Source organism: Martes martes (assembly GCF_963455335.1).
Source record: "Martes martes genome assembly, chromosome: 8".
Taxonomy (NCBI): Eukaryota; Metazoa; Chordata; class Mammalia; order Carnivora; family Mustelidae; genus Martes; species Martes martes.
In genome coordinates, this window is record NC_137895.1 from 77,196,507 (window position 1) to 77,214,511 (window position 18,005).

The 18,005-nt window shown below is 36.4% G+C and overlaps 1 protein-coding gene across 3 annotated transcripts in view; it reads left to right on the forward strand.

Moving 5' to 3' along the window:
- CNTN1 (contactin 1) overlaps window positions 1-18,005 on the forward strand; it is a gene marked incomplete at both ends in the record, with an annotated part of 164,621 nt that overhangs the window by 30,704 nt on the left and 115,912 nt on the right. For all 3 annotated transcript variants that reach the window (XM_080811380.1, XM_080811381.1, XM_080811382.1), the window contains 3 exons: window positions 4,520-4,670; window positions 9,128-9,255; window positions 9,569-9,744. In XM_080811380.1, the coding sequence (XP_080667506.1) occupies window positions 4,520-4,670; window positions 9,128-9,255; window positions 9,569-9,744 (455 nt within the window). The remainder of the gene's footprint in view (window positions 1-4,519; window positions 4,671-9,127; window positions 9,256-9,568; window positions 9,745-18,005) is intronic.

Genomic DNA, 18,005 nt, shown 5'->3' on the forward strand with positions numbered 1-18,005 from the left:
AAATAAAAATAAAAAGAGAGCTGAGTCCTTCTTAATTTTAATTTTATAGAAAGTCAGTCACATCCTCAAGCTCTACTTCTAATTCTAGTTCTCTTGCTATTTCCACCAAATCTATAGTTACTTCCTCAAAGTCATCCATGAGGGTTGGAATCAACTTTCAAATTCCTGCCTGTGTTCATATTTTGACATCTTCCCATGAATCATGAATGTTCTTAATGGTATTTAGAAGAGTGAATCATTTTCAGAAGTTTTTCAATTTACTTTGCTCAGATGCATTACAAAATTCAACATCTGCGACACCTAGAGCCTTATGAAATGTAGTTCTTAAATAATAAAACTTGAAAGTCAAAATTGCTCCTTGATCCATGGGTTTCAGAATGAATGTTGTGTTAGCAGCCATGAAAAGAACATTAATCTCATGCACGCCTCCGTCAGAGTTCTTGGGTGACCAGGAGCCGTGTCAAGGAGCAGGAATATTTTGAAAGAAAGCATTTTTTTCCTGAGCAGTTTTTCTCAACAGAAGGCTTAAAATACTCAGTAAACTATGTTGTCAACAGATGTGCTGTCGTCCAGCCTTTGCTGGATGGCAACAAAACATTCAGAGCACGGGAAGATTAAATGTAGCATAATTCTTGGTGAAGATTTTGTGAAGATTGTTGAAATGACAATAAAGGAATTAAAATTTTACATCAACTTCGATTATAAAATAGCAGTAGAGTTCGGAAGGATCGACTCCAATTTTGAAAGAAGTTCAATTATGGGTAAAATGCTGCAGAGAAATCTTTCATGAAAGGAATAATCAATCAATGGGGAAAACTTCAAAGTCGTCCTAGTTTAAGAAATGGCCACAGACACCCCAACCTTCAGCAACCACCACCCTGATCACTCAGCAGCCACCAGCACGGGGGCAAGATCGTCTACCGGCGAAAAGGTGATGACTCGCTGAAAGCTCGTATGATGGTTAACATTTTTTAGCAATAAAGCATTTTTAAATTAAGGTAGGTACATTGGTTTTTTAAGACATAAATGCCACCGCACACTTAATAGGCTATATAGTATAGTGTAAACATAACTTTTACAGGTACTGGTAAACACACAAAAACCCACAAAAACCAAAAACCTCATTTTACTCATTTATTGTGATATTCGTTTACTGGGGTGGCCTGGAACCTAACCTGCAATATGTTGAGGTATGCCTGTAATCCCTTTATCTCTGCCCATATTCTCCCTTACACTGACTTGATATGAACAGGTCTCTCTTCTCCGTGGGCATACATGCGTTCATATTTCTCATGCTTCTTCTTCTTCATGTTTTATTCTTGAATGCTCTGCACCTTTGTCTTTGGTGACTCCATGCTTTCACACTTCCCAGATGATTTATTCTCAATCACTTTCATTTTCTCTTCTTTATCCCTTCCTCTGCTCAGTTAGAAATCTTGCTCTCTTGCAGAGTTCCTGCTCTGGTTCCATTCTATCCTCTTCCTCCCTTTTTCACATATTCTATATTGTTATTCCTAAATTATTATTATTTTCAAATTTTTAAAAATCCTGGATAATTTCTTCTTCTTCTCCCTTTAACTATCAATGATTCCTTAATTTATATCACTGGCCCAGATTTTTATCCTCAACTTCAAGCTCAACATAAAGCTTCCTCATAGAAATCTTCATGGGGTAACCTCACAGATAACCCATGTTTAGTGTGCCTGAAGCTAAATTCATTCTCTTTTGTCCGCATCCACATGGCCTCCTGAAAAATTCTGTTCTATAGAACAACACAGTACACTGCATCCTTTCTTCCTATTACATCTACTAAATTTCTCAGTTTTACTCCATAAATCTCACATTCTCCTTACTTTCATTACACCTACTTTAATTAAGGTCTTACTATATTACGTCACTTTCATTTTAAGTAGCTGTAATCAGCTTTAGTCATATGAATCTAGGTAGCCAGGCTTTCTCTTTTACAACCAAAAATATTACCAAAAGGATAAAGCAGTGACTCAGTATGGCCTGTTTTATTATTGCTACACCAAAGGGGAATTCTTTAGAACACTGTTACCACTACAAATTGAGTGACGCTAAAAGAATATGAAAGGAAATGAGATAATTGCAAGAAAATATTTTAAAAATTACCTTTTTAAAAAAATTGAGGCTGGGGCACCTGGGTAGGTCAGTGGGTTAGGCGTCAGACTCTTCATTTCTGCCCAGATCATGATCTCAGGGTTCTGAGATCGCACCCCATGTCAGGCTCTGTACTGAATGTGGAGTGTGCTTAAGATTCTCTTTCCTACTCCCTCTGCCCCTCCCTGCTAGTGCTGGCGCTCGCAAGCTCTCTCTCTCTCTCTCTTTCTAAAAGTAAATAAATAAAAATAAAAGGAGAGCTGAGGCCTTCTTAATTTTAATTTTCCCTGCCTCTTATTATAATGTTGACAATCATATTCCATTTCTTCCCCACAAAGTAAAAATTCCTTGCTAATATATATATAACCTAGTTTATTAGGGTATCAAGCAAACATTCAGGTTTAGGCTTCATGCCATATTACTTTGGTATGAGGCGCAATAAAATCATTTTGACTCATACAAGATATGAGGTGACTTTAAATGCTTCCCCCAATATTAACATTCCGTTTTTTATAAAAATTTATCATCATACATTACAAAATTACATGAAAATTCAACTGCTTAGGCTGTAAGTTCTCTCCATATTCAAGCACAAAATCTTGTAGTAAGTTAATGACTAATACTGTAGTAATTAAACAAACAGCATTTTCAGCCTGAGAGCAATGTTTCTGGGCATCTTTATATTTGTTTCCATCTATTTTTGTTTACTACCATTAGAAAGAGTGTTTCTTGCTCTCTCTTTTCTTTCATTATCTAGATAATTCATTTATTCATCCACCAAGTATTTTTTGAGAACTTTCTACACCAGATACTATTATTTGAAGAGGTGCAGTAAAGGATGAAAGAAATAAAAAAATTCATGTCCTCTTAGTTGGGAGGAAAATACTCCCTTATTTTTTACCGCTTCTAAAATATGTAAGAACATGGTCTAGATTCTGCCACTATAAATTCAAATATTAGTTAAGTATGAAGTCATTTAAACAACAGTACCAGATCAGGTATTTCATTAAAAGTTAACTGGCTCAAGAAAAATTCTCATTTCTAGATGAATTTAGGTTTTAAAAAAATAATCCCATTAGATTTTCTCTCATATTGGATGGGCAGTATGTCACCCAAAATATCTATTGAGCCTATACAAAATACCACACACTGTGTTAGGTGTACAACACAAGTTGGTTGGTTATGTATTTATTTATGGTCAGCAAAACTCAGACTAAAGGAACAATGGGATAAATTAAATCCTTGCCATTAAAAAGTGTGTCCCACAGAGCAGCGACAGCAGAAGCAACACCTGGGAGCTTGTTAGAAGTGCTGACTCTCAGGTTCACCCCAGGCCTACTTGATCAACATTTTATCAAGATCATCAGATTATTTTTATGCACAAACAGAATTTGAGCATCACAGACTAGAGGATGAAGGGTCAACATCTGGATGAAGATACACTTGAGCCTCGCAACGCCTCCCCAAAGGACACGGTTACGTACAGACGATTGGACGTGCAAACGTAATTGGATGGGATTCCCCCTGAAGCCTGCTAAAATACAAGGAGGTTGTGAAATGAGGCAGGTGTAGGAGATCTTAAGAAAGATAGAGCGTGTCATCAATGAAGTAATCTTTTGTGAGACTCTGTATCCTATTCTCATGACCATTGCTCTGTGCTTTGATGTAAGGGGAAGCTCTAGCGGTAGCCTGTTTCCCTGAGTGATTTGCATCCATCACTGCCCTAGCTGTTTGCAGGTAGGTCTGAAGGCAGAAATCTTTTTATTTTGGTATCTCAGTGTCTGCACACAGTTGGTGCTCAAGAAATATTGCATGGTGAAGGAGGAATCGTTGTTTAATGAAGAGAGCATGCTTACAAATCAGAAGAAAATTGATTCAATTGTGAATCCTACCTGATACTGCCATGGTACCTTTGGCAAATTATGTAATCATAATAGAGATCAGTTCTCGCATTTGTATACTGGGGACAGTTCACTGAAAGTGTGGTTGAGAGTATTGATTATGAATATATGTCAGTATTAATAATGGTGCTCAAATTCCTCCAGTATTTCCCTTAACTTCCCTGGTGCAATTGAGTCAAAACAATTAAATTAGATGTTACCCTCAAGGTAAATATACACATAGCATTTGATTTTAACTAAAATTTATAATCCATTATCACTAAGATTTTTACATTAAAAATGTGAATTTTATAAGTAAAATATACATCAATAATGTCATTAAATAAAAGGAAAATATATTAATACTAGGTATGGAATGTCTATCGGTTATATCTGATACTATTTGGTGAGATTAATCTTTTCTGTTGATTATTAATCAAAAGAATAAAAGGTGCTATAGAAGAAATTTTTTTTTCCTTTTGAGTGAAAGAGAAAAATAATAATTTATTTCCTTTTAGCTTTGGCTCCAACTTTTGAAATGAATCCTATGAAGAAGAAGATCTTGGCTGCTAAAGGAGGAAGGGTCATAATTGAATGCAAACCTAAAGCAGCACCTAAACCCAAATTTTCGTGGAGTAAAGGGACAGAGTGGCTTGTCAATAGCAGCAGGTCAGTTCAAAAACTAGAAATCTGGGGCGCCTGGGTGGCTCAGTGGGTTAAGCCTCTGCCTTCGGCTCAGGTCATGATCTCAGGGTCCTGGGATCCAGCCCCACATCGGACTCTCTGCTCAGCGGGGAACCTGCTTCCCTCTCTGTCTCTCTCTGCCTGCCTCTCTGTCTACTTGTGATCTCTCTCTCTGTCAAATAAATAAATAAAATCTTAAAAAAAAAAAAAAAACTAGAAATCTGGTTGCAATTTACTGTTCGGCAAAGTTCATTTTAAAGAGGACCTTAAAGAGGACTAATGTAAATGTTGGTTGTTCTAACTTCTCCACAGAAAATATCATAATTCTAAGATAAACAGAGGTACTTACCCTTCACTCTTATTATCTGTTATCATCAGGGTTCAATTTTTAGGTTTCTGTAATTTATAAGGAATTTAGAAAATTGAGACTCAGAAATTTTTGGTATATTGCCTAAGGCCTCAGGAAAAAGATGAACGATGGGAAATAAAATATGATCTCTGGGGGCACCTGGGTGACTCAGTGGGTTAAAGCCTCTGCCTTCCCCTAGGGTCATGATCCCAGCGTCCTGGGATCAAGCCCCACATAGGGAAATCTCTGCTCAGCGGGGAGCCTGCTTCTTCCTCTCTCTCTGCCTGCCTCTCTGCCTACTTGTGATCTCTGTCAAATAAATAAATAAATAATAAAATCTTTAAAAAAAAAAAAAAATGATCTCTGACTTTTCCCCTCGTAACAAGGCCTCCTGCCGGGAATGGCCAGCAATCCCTGTACCGATGGATGAAAGATGACTCGAACTTTGCTGTGAATGAGAGGAGAAGGCACAGGTGTCAAAGCTCAGAAAGACCCCTTGCTCTTCTCTGCTTCTGCTTTTATTGGTCTCTAGGGATAATCACAAATCCTTATCACTGTTTCTCAAGCACTTGATGTGTGACGAGGGGTTTTACTGAAACTGGGAGGATCTGTATACAGGAAAGATAAGATATGTTAATCTGTGTGTTCTGCTAAACAGAGCTTAAGAAACAATGCATACATCTCTTAGGTCACAGGGCCTCTTAGATCACAGGGCCGCTGTTTGGGCAAAGAAAGGTTAAGGAAAGGCAACTCCCTGAGGCATTCCAAGGGCAGAGAGATCACTGCAGGCCTGGCATTCCAAAGGCCCATGCCCTTCTCCAAAACCTTCCTTTGCCCCCATGGCCTCTGTGTTACATTTAGCAAGCCACGTATTATGGTTGATTTCATGCTCTACATTAACCCCAACAGCCTCCTGTATCCATTTATCTTTGGTTTAATTTTATGCAGTTAGCCTATTAAGTATTTCAATAGGAAGATTTTTAATAAAGGTGACTTCAAGAATAAATCATTCCTTCCCATCTTTTTAAATTAACAGGAATTTCTCATCATCCTAATAAGTACACCATTACCCACTTTAATATAAAACATAAAACTGAAGTCCCTAACAAGATAAAACATTAAATTACTTCCTAACAAGTAGACCATGGTAGTTTTAAGATAAAACATAAAACATGTGACTTGCATACTATTTATTTAAAAGCCACACTGAATGGTTTCTTTAAATTTCCTAGAAGATATGGTAATACTGAGTACTAAAGTACTGAGTACTCAAGTGCTAAAGTATAGAGAAAAGAAAGTCAGCATAGGAAATGGGATGTGAAAGTGAGGGAGAAGGAAATTTTCCAGGCAGTGATAGAGCATGTACAAAGGGCTTGGTGCAGAGAGGATAGGATGGTGAAGAATATAAGACCCAAAATCAGTATGGTTTGTCCTTAGAGGAGAATGGAGAAGAGTTTTAAGGGATGAGACATAATAATCCAGATCATTAATAATATTTTTTGCTAGGGGGCTTTAACCTCATCTTTGAGTAATGGAATCAGTCTAAAGGTGTAAACAAAGGAGGAAAATATAGATTTTGCCTGTTAAAGGAGTATTCTACCTCAAGTCTATAAGATATTCTTCACAACAATCCAAAAAAGTAGGTAAGATAGGTATTATCATCTCTATTTGGGTGTATTTAAAAGCTGGAAAGGTTAAAGTAGCCTTCTGACAGTATATTGATAATCTCCAAACTGAACCTTGAACTTGTCAAATGAACCCAACCCAACACGGTTCTCTTATTAGGAAGATCACAAGTATGGCTGTATATTGGACAAAGACAGGTTGGGTTGGGGAGAGGGAGTACACAGGAGCAGCAGTTATTTCCCTGAACAGATTAACTTTTAAAGTGAATATGCTTGACTAAGTTTTTAAGACGTCAGCAAAATGATGCTAGAAGAATCAGTGTTAAAGGGAGAATTAATTTGTTTGATTTTCTGATGAAACATTAAAAATCAGACAATGAGCAACGCAAAGATATGATCAAAAGGTAGTCCCATTTCTAGGTACTTATTCCTGCAACAAAATTGTGGCATAGCATTCCCCCTTAGCCCCACCATTAACTCTCTCCCCTAAGTGGAAAAAAAAAAAAAATCCTTCTCTGATTCTGATGAGGACCAATGAATGCTAGGAGCCTCTCCAACCAAGGGTTTCTCAGAACCACGTTTCATAGACTCGTTTTTCCTAAATATCAACATATGTTCAAAAAAGGAAAAGAAAGGTCTAGCTCCTAAAATCTTACTATTTTAATCCTGTCAGAATATTTTTAGTCTTTGAATCAAATTGTATTACTTCTTTATTTTTTTAAGATTTTATTTATTTATTTGACAGAGAGAGATTACAAGTAGGCAGAGATGCAGGCAGAGAGAGAGAGAAGGAAGCAGGCTCCCTGCTGAGCAGAGAGCTGGATGCGGGACTTGATCCCAGGACCCTGAGGTCATGACCTGAGCCGAAGGCAGAGGCTTTAACCAACTGAGCCACCCAGGCACCCCAAATTGTATTACTTCTTGACAAAAAAGTCTATAAATTCAGTTTTTGTTCCCTACTTTAATCCATTAATATTCAGGTTATAAGCACAGCTTTATTTTTTTTTAAGATTTTTATTTATTTATTTGACAGAGAGAGATCACAAGTAGGCAGACAGGTGGGCAGAGAGTGGGGGGAAGCAGGCTCCCTGCTGTGCAGAGATTCCCAATGCAGGACTCTATCCCAGGACCCTGAGATCATGACCTGAGCTGAACGCAGAGGCTTAACCCACTGAGCCACCCAGGCGCCCCCATAAGCACTACGTTATAATAGATATGGTATTTCATCTAAAAATAAAGTTAAATGTTGTAAAATAGCATGCATAAAGAAAATTTCAATAAATAAATTATTTTTAGAGAAATAAAATATTCTGTTTAAAACTAATATCCAAGGAGTAACATGAATAACTGTCTTTTTAAGCCTGACTGCAATCTTATTCTGATTAATATAATTACAAAAAATGGTTCCACATTACAAAGTTACTACAAGCACTTGATTGCCTTGTAAAATGGTTTTGCAATGTTTCCAATCAGTAAAGAGGAAACATAAACCTTGAGTTGTAATTAGGTTCTCAATCATATGATTTTACTTTGGGCTAAATGATACACTTTCTACAACAGAATGTCTCTGTAGTTGTTCATCTGATATTCGCTGGACTATTACCAGTTCTGAAGTGATCTTTATCTGTGCCATTTATATGAGAGTATCTCCAAAATTCTTTTCTTCTCTGGAGTTAGTATGCTTCCACAGTTAACAAATAAGATGGAAGGATAGGTTAGTTGGTAAAACCAAAGTATGTCTGATGGAATGCATACTAGGAAAGAAAATCTTGGAAGCTGGGTGGGATGGCAAGACAGCAACAGTGCCTTGTGTGTGCACATGTGTGCATGGATGCATACAATACTAACTAGAATTATCTAGCAGTTCTTTGTTGAAGGTGCAAAACCCTGTGAGGTTGTCCAGCCTCCAAGGGAATAAAAGGACTGTGGCTCTTACTGTGAGTGAGATGGAAAGTTCCCAGAGGGAGTTGAGCGGGAGAGTGCTGTCACTGAGCAGAAGAGTGACATGGTGTAACTTATGTCACCTGGGTCTTCATGTTTGGCTGCTATGTGGAAAAGAGACTATAGACAGGCAAGGGTGAAGCAGGAGGTCAGTTAAAAACTACCGCAGTAGGGCACCTGGGTGGCTCAGCGGGTTAAGCCTCTGCCTTCGGCTCAGGTCATGATCTCAGGGTCCTGGGATCGAGCCCCACATTGGGATCGCTGCTTACCAGGGAGCCTGCTTCCCCTCTCTCTCTCTGCCTGCCTCTCTGCCTACTTGTGATCTCTGTCTGTCAAATAAATAAATAAAATCTTTAGAAAAAACATTATTATAAACAAAGGCTAGGATATTTCATCTTAAAAAAATCTTACGGTCAAGTAATTTGTGTAAGACATAACAATCAGAAGATAGTGTTTGAACTCTTAAGAACACTAAAATGTTTCATTAGATTAATTTTGTGAGGAATGTATTTCTTTCATTTGAATAGAATACTCATTTGGGAAGATGGCAGCTTGGAAATAAATAACATCACAAGGAATGATGGCGGTATCTACACATGCTTTGCAGAAAATAACAGAGGGAGGGCTAATAACACTGGCACTCTTGTTATTACAGGTAAGAAACCCCTTGATCAATATTGTTATTTTCTAGTTTAATAGTGCTTAGTTTCTAATATACTATAGGACATGATTCACCACTAAGCTTCTAAGACAGTTCATGTACTGGTAAGTTTCCATTTCAAAAGCCTGTGGGACCAATCTCTTGCTTCATGAAATTGTTCCTGGAATTTGAATCTGAAAACATCTTTTTCCCTTTGCTCAGAGAAATAAAAATATATATTGATTTTTATTCTTTTAATGTGCTAGATAATATGGTATCTAATATTTTCTTCAATTGTGCTTTCTTCCTTTTTTTTTTAATTGTATAGATCCCACAAGAATTATATTGGCCCCAATTAATGCTGATATTACTGTTGGAGAAAATGCCACCATGCAGTGTGCTGCTTCCTTTGATCCCGCCCTGGATCTCACCTTTATTTGGTCCTTCAATGGCTACGTGATCGATTTTAACAAAGAGAACATTCATTACCAGCGGAATTTTATGGTATGTGTTTTAAGTTTCATCTTATTGACATTCCAGTGACCCTATGTGACTGCAGCTCCTATTACTATAATCATTTATGACACTGAACAAAGGGCAAAAAGCTTTTCGTGGATTTCCTTATATCAATCATAGCACTCCTGAACCTTTTTTTAAAATGGCAAGCTATAAGGATTCTGGTAGAGATATAAATCAATAAATATTTGTTGAGCTTTAGGTCTATTTTTCCCTTAATTATAATATAATTTTTATGTTGATGCGTACCATCCCTCATTGTATCTGTACCGTAGGTTCTAGTGCCTACTTACTCATTTTAAATAAGGTAAGAGCGTAGGACTTATCCTTTGTTATAATGATGACTTCAAGACATTTCTCTTATTCTTTGAGATTCAGAAATAGACAAAATACCTATATGGGAGGGTTTGGAGAACTAGTCCATGTGATTTTTAGAATGCTTAAATGGCTGTATTTTATTTTATTTTAAGAATAGGAAAGCAGAGATGACACAAGTCCTATAATTAAGCATAGTGCTGTCCTTTATAGAAATAAAGAAAATAGAGGGAAAAGACTGGGAAGTAATGCAGGAATACTGACCGATAAGAACATCAGTGGTATAAGGTAGGACTGGCCTAGGTTGCCGTGAATAGTTGACCATTGAACAACATGGGTCTCAACTGCTAGGTCCACTTCTACGTGGACTTTTTTCAATAAGTACAGTACTGTAAATGTATTTTCTCTTCCTTATGGTTTTCTTAATAGCATTTTCTTTTCTCTAGCTTCCTTTATTATAAGAATACAGTGTATGATACATGCAACATACAAAATATGTCTTTATTGACTAACTATTATTAAAATTTCCAAAAGAATGGCTCTTAGTAGTTAAGTTTTAGGGGAATCAAAAGTTGTAAGTGCATTTTCAACTGTGTAGGGAGTCAGTGCCCCTAAGCTCTGTATTGTTCAAGGGTCAGTTGTATTTAAAAGGCAAATTGGGGGGCACCTGGGTGGCTCAGTGGGTTAAAGCCGCTGCCTTCGGCTCAGGTCATGATCCTAGTGTCCTGGGATCGGGCCCAGCATCGGGCTCTCTGCTCAACAGGGAGCCTGCTTCCTCCCTTCTCTCTCTGCCTGCCTCTCTGCCTACTTGTGATCTGTCTGTCAAATAAATAAATTTAAAAAAAAAAAAGGCAAATTGGCCACTGTTCCTACCTGCTTGTTCTGTAGAAAGGCCATTGGTTAGGAACCTGAGAGCATATGCTTATTGAAGAAAACTAATTTTAATTTTAGAAGTCAATTATTAATATAGAAATAAAAGTTTGAATTAACTCAGTAAAATAGTATAGTAGAAATTTAGGATATTTAAAGTCCTATGAAATCTGAAAATTGATATGTATCTGTAATAATCATATCCTTTCAAATTGTCTAGCTCTTTAATTTTTTTTTTCTAGAATTATATGCTTTAAAAGGCAAAACAAGCTTTCAGTTAGGTTGAGTGAGACTGATTTTAACTAGGTAGAAACGTTTCTTGTTACATTTTTATTAGTTTCATAAAACAACTACCAATGCAGTAATGAATGTTTATCCTTCTACATGTTCACTGTAAATTCAGTTCCTTTCATTTTAATCTAACAGATGTAGTTATAGCTATACATTTACAGCAAATCTGATTGTCTTTCAGGTTTTTTTTTTTTTTAAGATTTTATTTATTTATTTGAGGTAGAGAGAGAGTGAGAGAGTGAGCATGAGCAGGAGACAGAGGGAGAGGGAGAAATAGGCTCCCTGCTGAGCAAGGAGCCTGATGCGGGGCTTGATCCCAGGACCCTGGGATCATGACCTGAGCTGAAGGCAGATGCTTAACAACTGAGCCACCCAGGTGCCCCCATCTTTCAGTTTCTAAACCAAACTTATACTTTAAAAAAATAACAACTGGGAATTGGCAGGGAACTATTTTAACATTATGATATTTTTCCTTATATGTCTGAAAATATTTTGATATGCTTAATCATAAGTGTTCCCAACAATAGTAAAATTGGCACTGGTATCTTTAATAATTTCTTCAAATTGTGTTTTGTTTTACAAGTAAAGCAAATACTACTTAGTTTTTACTCATTTTAAGGAAAACTGAGCTAAACAAAGATCTTACTTAAGATAGACTTTTGAATTTGCTTAGTTTCTTGGTGTTATATATTGAGTAATTTCAAAACTACAACAACCATAGTTCATACAATAGCTACTTAACAGCTGCAATGAAGTCTGTGTAAATAGATTTAGGGGTATAAATTGTCCTAAATTAAGCTGAAACTTCATATGTGGAGCTTATGTTCTTCAAAATAATCATTACATTATATTTGTTGATGTAAATAAACATTTCCAAAAAAAAAAAAAAAGAAATTAAGAAAGGAAGAGAGAGAAAAAGGAAAGGAGGGAAGGAGGGGGAAAAAATAAAAAGGAAGAAGAGCCCCATGGTTTAAAAGGAGAGGAAAATAAAGAAATACCCGGAATAATAATTGAGAAATAAATAATAAATTGGATCTTTTTTATTATGTTATGTTAGTCACCATACAGTACATCATTAGTTTTTGATGTAGTGTTCCATGACTCATTGTTGGCCTGTAACACGCAGTGCTCCATGCAATCGGTGCCTTCTTAATAACCATCACCAGGCTCACCCAACCCCCCACCCCCTCCCTTCTGAATTGGATCATAAAAAACATAAAAGACTTTGGTGATTACTTACTGGACTCCTTTTGCTGATGATAGCTCCAGAGGTTCATGTAGTTGCCCCTCAGCTAATCCAGTGCAGAACCTAACTGCAGGCCCATGCTCTGACCTCGCGAACTCACGTTTCAGCTTCGGTCCACCAAGTAATGATCAGCAGTAGAAAACATGCTCACTGGCTAGATATGTAACTTAGTTGGCTAAAAATATCAAATACACATTTGTAGCACATTAGATGGGCAAGTCAATTCAGTTCTCTAAATAGTTAAAAAAAAAACCTAGAAAAGAAATTTGTTTTAAAATATATTATTAAACTTAATTCTCTCTTTTGAACCTCAGACCTCTAAAGCCTTCTCTTGTATCTTCCGTCTCTTTTAAAGCAAACTTCAAAGTCAGACTTCACTGTTAAATGCACCACATGAAGTCCGAGTAAAAACACTGGATGTGTTTGATCCATCTTTTGGTAGATCATCCTAATGACTAATAATTGATGTTGGGATCATTAACAGACCACTCTCAGAAGGAGCAAATCTTCCTACCTCAAGCTTAATGAATCCAAACAAAGAGAATGTCAGGCACTGAGGACAGCAAATGCAAAGAAAGGAATATTACTGACTTCATTTGTCTATTATTCAGACTGCAGGGACAAATGTGTCAGTACATAATTTGGGGGGACTTCTTAAATAATGTTTTGATATTTTATTTGATCCTGACAACATTTCAATTAGTGAGTATCATTTGTTCATTTAAAAATATTGTACTGAGGGGTGCCTGGGTGGCTCAGTGGGTTAAAGCCTCTGCCTTCGGCCCAGGTCATGATCCCAGGATCCTGGGATCGAGCCCCACATCGGGCTCTCTCCTCCACGGAGAGCCTGCTTCCTCCTCTCTCTCTGCCTTGTCTCTCTGCCTACTTGTGATCTCTGTCTGTCAAATGAATAAATAAAATCTTAAAAAAAAAAATTGTACTGAGCATATAGTACAAGCAGGAACAGTGATGGGCACGAGGGTGAATAAAACACTGAATAAGATAAACACAGGCACTGATTCAGAATACAGTAGAGGTCTCGTGTGACTTTAAAATTCAAATGTAAATAATTTGATAGCTATTAAAACTGGTATCATTATCATCATTGGTTTTAATAAATTTAGTTGCTAAAAGTTAATATCAGAAGCTCTAATTAATGAAGAAAGAGTATATAAATCAAACTTTTAAGCTTTTCATTTCAACAAAGTAAGTTTGTGTTTTCCAGTTTAGTTTCAATGATGAATTTTATTCAATGTCAAGTATGCTTTGATTTTAGCTTGGTATTCTTAACTTTGACCACCAGGTGGAAACCTTGCATAAGGCTTCAAATTTCACAGCGTGGACTTACTGGGACTGGAAGCTTTATGAAATTAAACAAATAGATTTTTCCATAGTTAGGTCTAAGATATGTGATTATAGGTGACTTAAAAATTTCTACTTTGTACTTTTTCAATTTTATTTATATAATTATCAGGAAAAAACTAACTATATTTTTTGAAGAGGTACATTTCTTTTAAGAATTTATAGTTAGCTCCCCCAAAATAAATTGTCATTATATTTAATGATCCTGCTTCATGAAAAACTCTTTTGAATGAATCACTTAAAAAAATACAGATGCTAATTTTAAAGCTATGTGTAAACACTTAATACTGATTATAGAAAAAAGTAAGTTAATTATCTAATTTACCTGTTATATCATTTATTCTTCCATTTTGTCAAAAAACATTCACTTAATGTTATATTATTATGTAAACAGTTTCAGGAATTGTTTCATTTGAACTTGAACTTATGCATAGGAGGATATTAAGAATATATATAAATATATATGCATCATAAATTTTAAAATTTGAAGCTTTGATACAATAAGCTTATAAGCAGTTTATCTGGCATTCTTTTAGTCTATCAAAGTTATGGGGCAAATACTAAGAAGGAGCAACTCTTCCTACCTCAAGTAGGTAGTTTTAAAGTGCAACTACAAAATAACTTATATTTTTATTTTCCGGCTCGATAGGTTTTTACTTTCTTAGAGTCAATACTAAAGGCAGAATCATTTAAATTATCAATTTAGTTTATAACTCCTTTTATTCTGGAAAGGATTTAGGACTATTCATCAAAAATTACAGATTTGTAATATACCATTTTATGCCTCTCCCATGGTGATGCCTGATCTGTGAAAATTACTTTTTTTCAATGGCCATCTAACTTTTCACATCTCCTTTGAGTCATTTTCTTCCAACTATTTAACAACAATCTCCCTGTCAGAGCCATTATCTTGGTTAACTAGGAGTTAAACTTTCCAATTCTGATTATTGCCACTATAATATCTTTTTTTCGTTTCTCTTGATACACACAAATGTTAACATTGTAATTGAGCAAGAAGTTCTTATGTATCTATTTTGAATTCATAAATAGCAACTGAATTGCTCAGAGGCTCTGCCACAACCAGTCCTGGGCTCTGGGCTGCATTTTGTCACTTCTGTGAGACTGAGCCAGTGATTACACCTTACTGAACTTCAGATTTCCCTCTATAATATTTTATTAATAATTCACTTACTTCATTCACGTTGCTTCACTGGGTTTGCGAAACTGCTTGCTTCATAGTATTTGGGTGAGGATTCAATAGAGAATGCTTATAAAGTGCTTGGCACAAGTTCTGGCAGATTGTAAGCAGTTATTATTAATATGGTGTATAATAGAGCAATCATTCCCAATTGAAATTTCCAGAGGCTATTGCATACAGTTTTGGGTTTTTTGTTTGTTTGTTTGTTTTTTGTTTTTTGTGGGTTTTTTTCTGCTTACAGATCTCAGTTTTCTTCAATTCTTGCACTGCTGCTACACTGGGTACCTAATCTGAAACAAAAATTTCCAATCTTTCCTTGCCAGGGGCAATGGGAGAGGTAGTGACAGTCAACATTTACTAAGTACTTTCTGTTTGGCCAATGTTGGACTAAGTGTTTTTCCTGTGTTTCTGAGTTGATCTTCACAGCAGTCCTCTAAGGAACACATGTTATTGTATTTTTCTCAATTTTCAAAGTGAAGAAAATAAAGGTTAGAAAGATTAAGTAATTTGCCAAAAGTAATAGTACCTCTTGTTGGTGACAGGGAAGATTTGAAACCAAGGTCATCCAACTGCAGACGCTGAGGCCTTCACCACTCTAGTTACTAGTCCACTGGTTAGCACTCCTGTCTGTGTCTGCTTAAATAATCCCCCTCCCATTGTTTGACGCACTCTAAGACCCTACTGTTCAACACCAAATTTATTCTATAATTTTGTTTAATGAACTTTTTACGTTCACTCAAGGTTGTCCAAATTACTTCATTCTCCTTATACTATTAACAAGTTTTGCAATACATTATAAATCAAGTCTGCATAGTTTCAGGTGGTCTTTAGTTCTAGGAAATTCTTTATGATCTCTTTTAGGTGGGTAGGCGTATGTGTGTGTTTGCAGGTACATGAAAATACTTTGTTCTGCCTATACAGAAAACACCATTCAAAACAAAGGAAGACAGATCTCTTACCCTAAGGTTTTCTTTTTAAAATAAAATAGTAATTATATGGAACGTGTCACAAAATTGTGCTTAAATTTGAGACATATATATTTCATATTAGAATATATTGGGAATTTGAACAGAAAGTTTGCTTCTGCACATCCAAAGGGAGAGAGTAGAGGGACGGGATGAGAGAGAGAGTGGAGAGGGAACAATAATACTAAAAATGTTATTGGATCTCTGTTACTGCTGAGTAAGAAGGTGAAGATTGCCCGGAATTGTAGAGTAGAGGTTGGAAAAGAAAAGGAAGGTCAGGCCATAATCCACGCAAAGGCAAGGATCAAATTGGAGCTTAAGGAAGTAGAACAGAAGACCAGCAGCACAGTGAGATGATGTGAGTCCTAAAATGGTGGTTCTAAACTGGGAGCAACTTTTCTCCCCAGGGGACTTAGGCCATATGTGGAGACAAGTTTGACTGCCCCCACTATGGGGAGGTGGAGGGAGGGCTATGTATTATGGACATCTGTTTAGCACAGGTGCAGCTAAACATCCTGTGAAGCTGAGGACAGTTCCCCACAACAGAGGATTACCTGGTCCACATTGTCAATGGTTCCAAGGTTGAGAAAGTCTACTCTCAAGGAAGGTGAAAAAAGAGAGATTCGGGAATAAAGAGACTGGCCACTGAAAGGTTTTAAACATGATGTGTTAGAAACAAAGAGAAATTATATTGTTTTGAGCAGATGAGAGTGCTTAGAACAACAACAAAACAAAATTATAAGAGGCTAGCTAAAACATTTTCCAAAATAGTGTGAGTAGTAGAGGATGATGGATTTCATGTGTTTTGTGAATTTAAGACTCAGGTTGTGGAAGAAGAAAGAAACATGTAAAACATATATAGTCCCCTGACATAGTTCTGTGACCGCCACAAAACTCACAAAGGCGTTCTACCTGTTGCCAAATCCTTTCTCTGCTCTTATGGGTAATTGATAGATAAGCATTAGAGCATTCTGATAAGCAGGTAAAACATTCTGTTACACTTCAGTCTGTCAAAACATGTACCTTTACTGACCTTCCTTTGACTAACAAACCTTTACTTACACCTAGCTGTTTGTCTTTTATTTGCTATTTTCTACCACGAAACACGAAGGTAGGTATCTATGCTCACCAGATGTGTCTATATACATGTGTTGACTTCTTTTAGATCATTATACTTCCTATGTGCAGACCATGTCAGCTAGGGCTCTTCTGTAGAAAGAGAGCTATTGTACCCAATAGCTGGTCCTTAGTAAGCATCTGTTGATGTCAGTGCTAGTAAATGGATTAGGACATAGAACAGCAAGTCTTTGTTCTTCAGAAATGAATTGGTTTGGAAGAATCTCCAAAAATTCCTTCAAAGTTAAAGTCCCCTTTGTTGTACATAGAACTCCTTACATACTCAAACATCACTGCAGTAATTATTGTGGCAAAATATGGGACATATTTAAAATAAAAAGTGGGAAAAATAAACATGTAATCTTTTAGTATCTTAAGAATTTTATAATTTTCCATGTGGACTTTGTTTTATTTATGATATCACACTAGAAATACACGATTTCATCATGAGCTGGCATACTCCAAAAAATCTATCTAATTTTTTCACTTTGCTTTTAAGAGTAGAACATTAGCTAAAGATCTGGAATTTTTTTCTGGTTTGGCCTTTAATAGATTATATGACCTTGGTCAGGACGGTCATTCTGATCCTTGGGCTTCTCATATACCATATGAGGAAGTTGGGCCACATCAGAAGTTTTAAAATAAAAAGAACAATTTTTTTAGCAGCAGAATCCATTCTGCAAAGAGAATTTAAATCAGAAACCCAATAAGTAAAAAAGGTGAAGGTGAGGTTGCGCCAAGTAAAGAAATTGTGTGTGTGGGTGTGGGTGTATGGGTAGGAGACTACAGTGTTCCATCATGAGGCCTCTCGTTTCTTCCTGTTCCACAAAACTTCCCATCTGATCCCTTCCTTTTATAAGTGAGCCCTGAAGGTCTTCAAAACCCC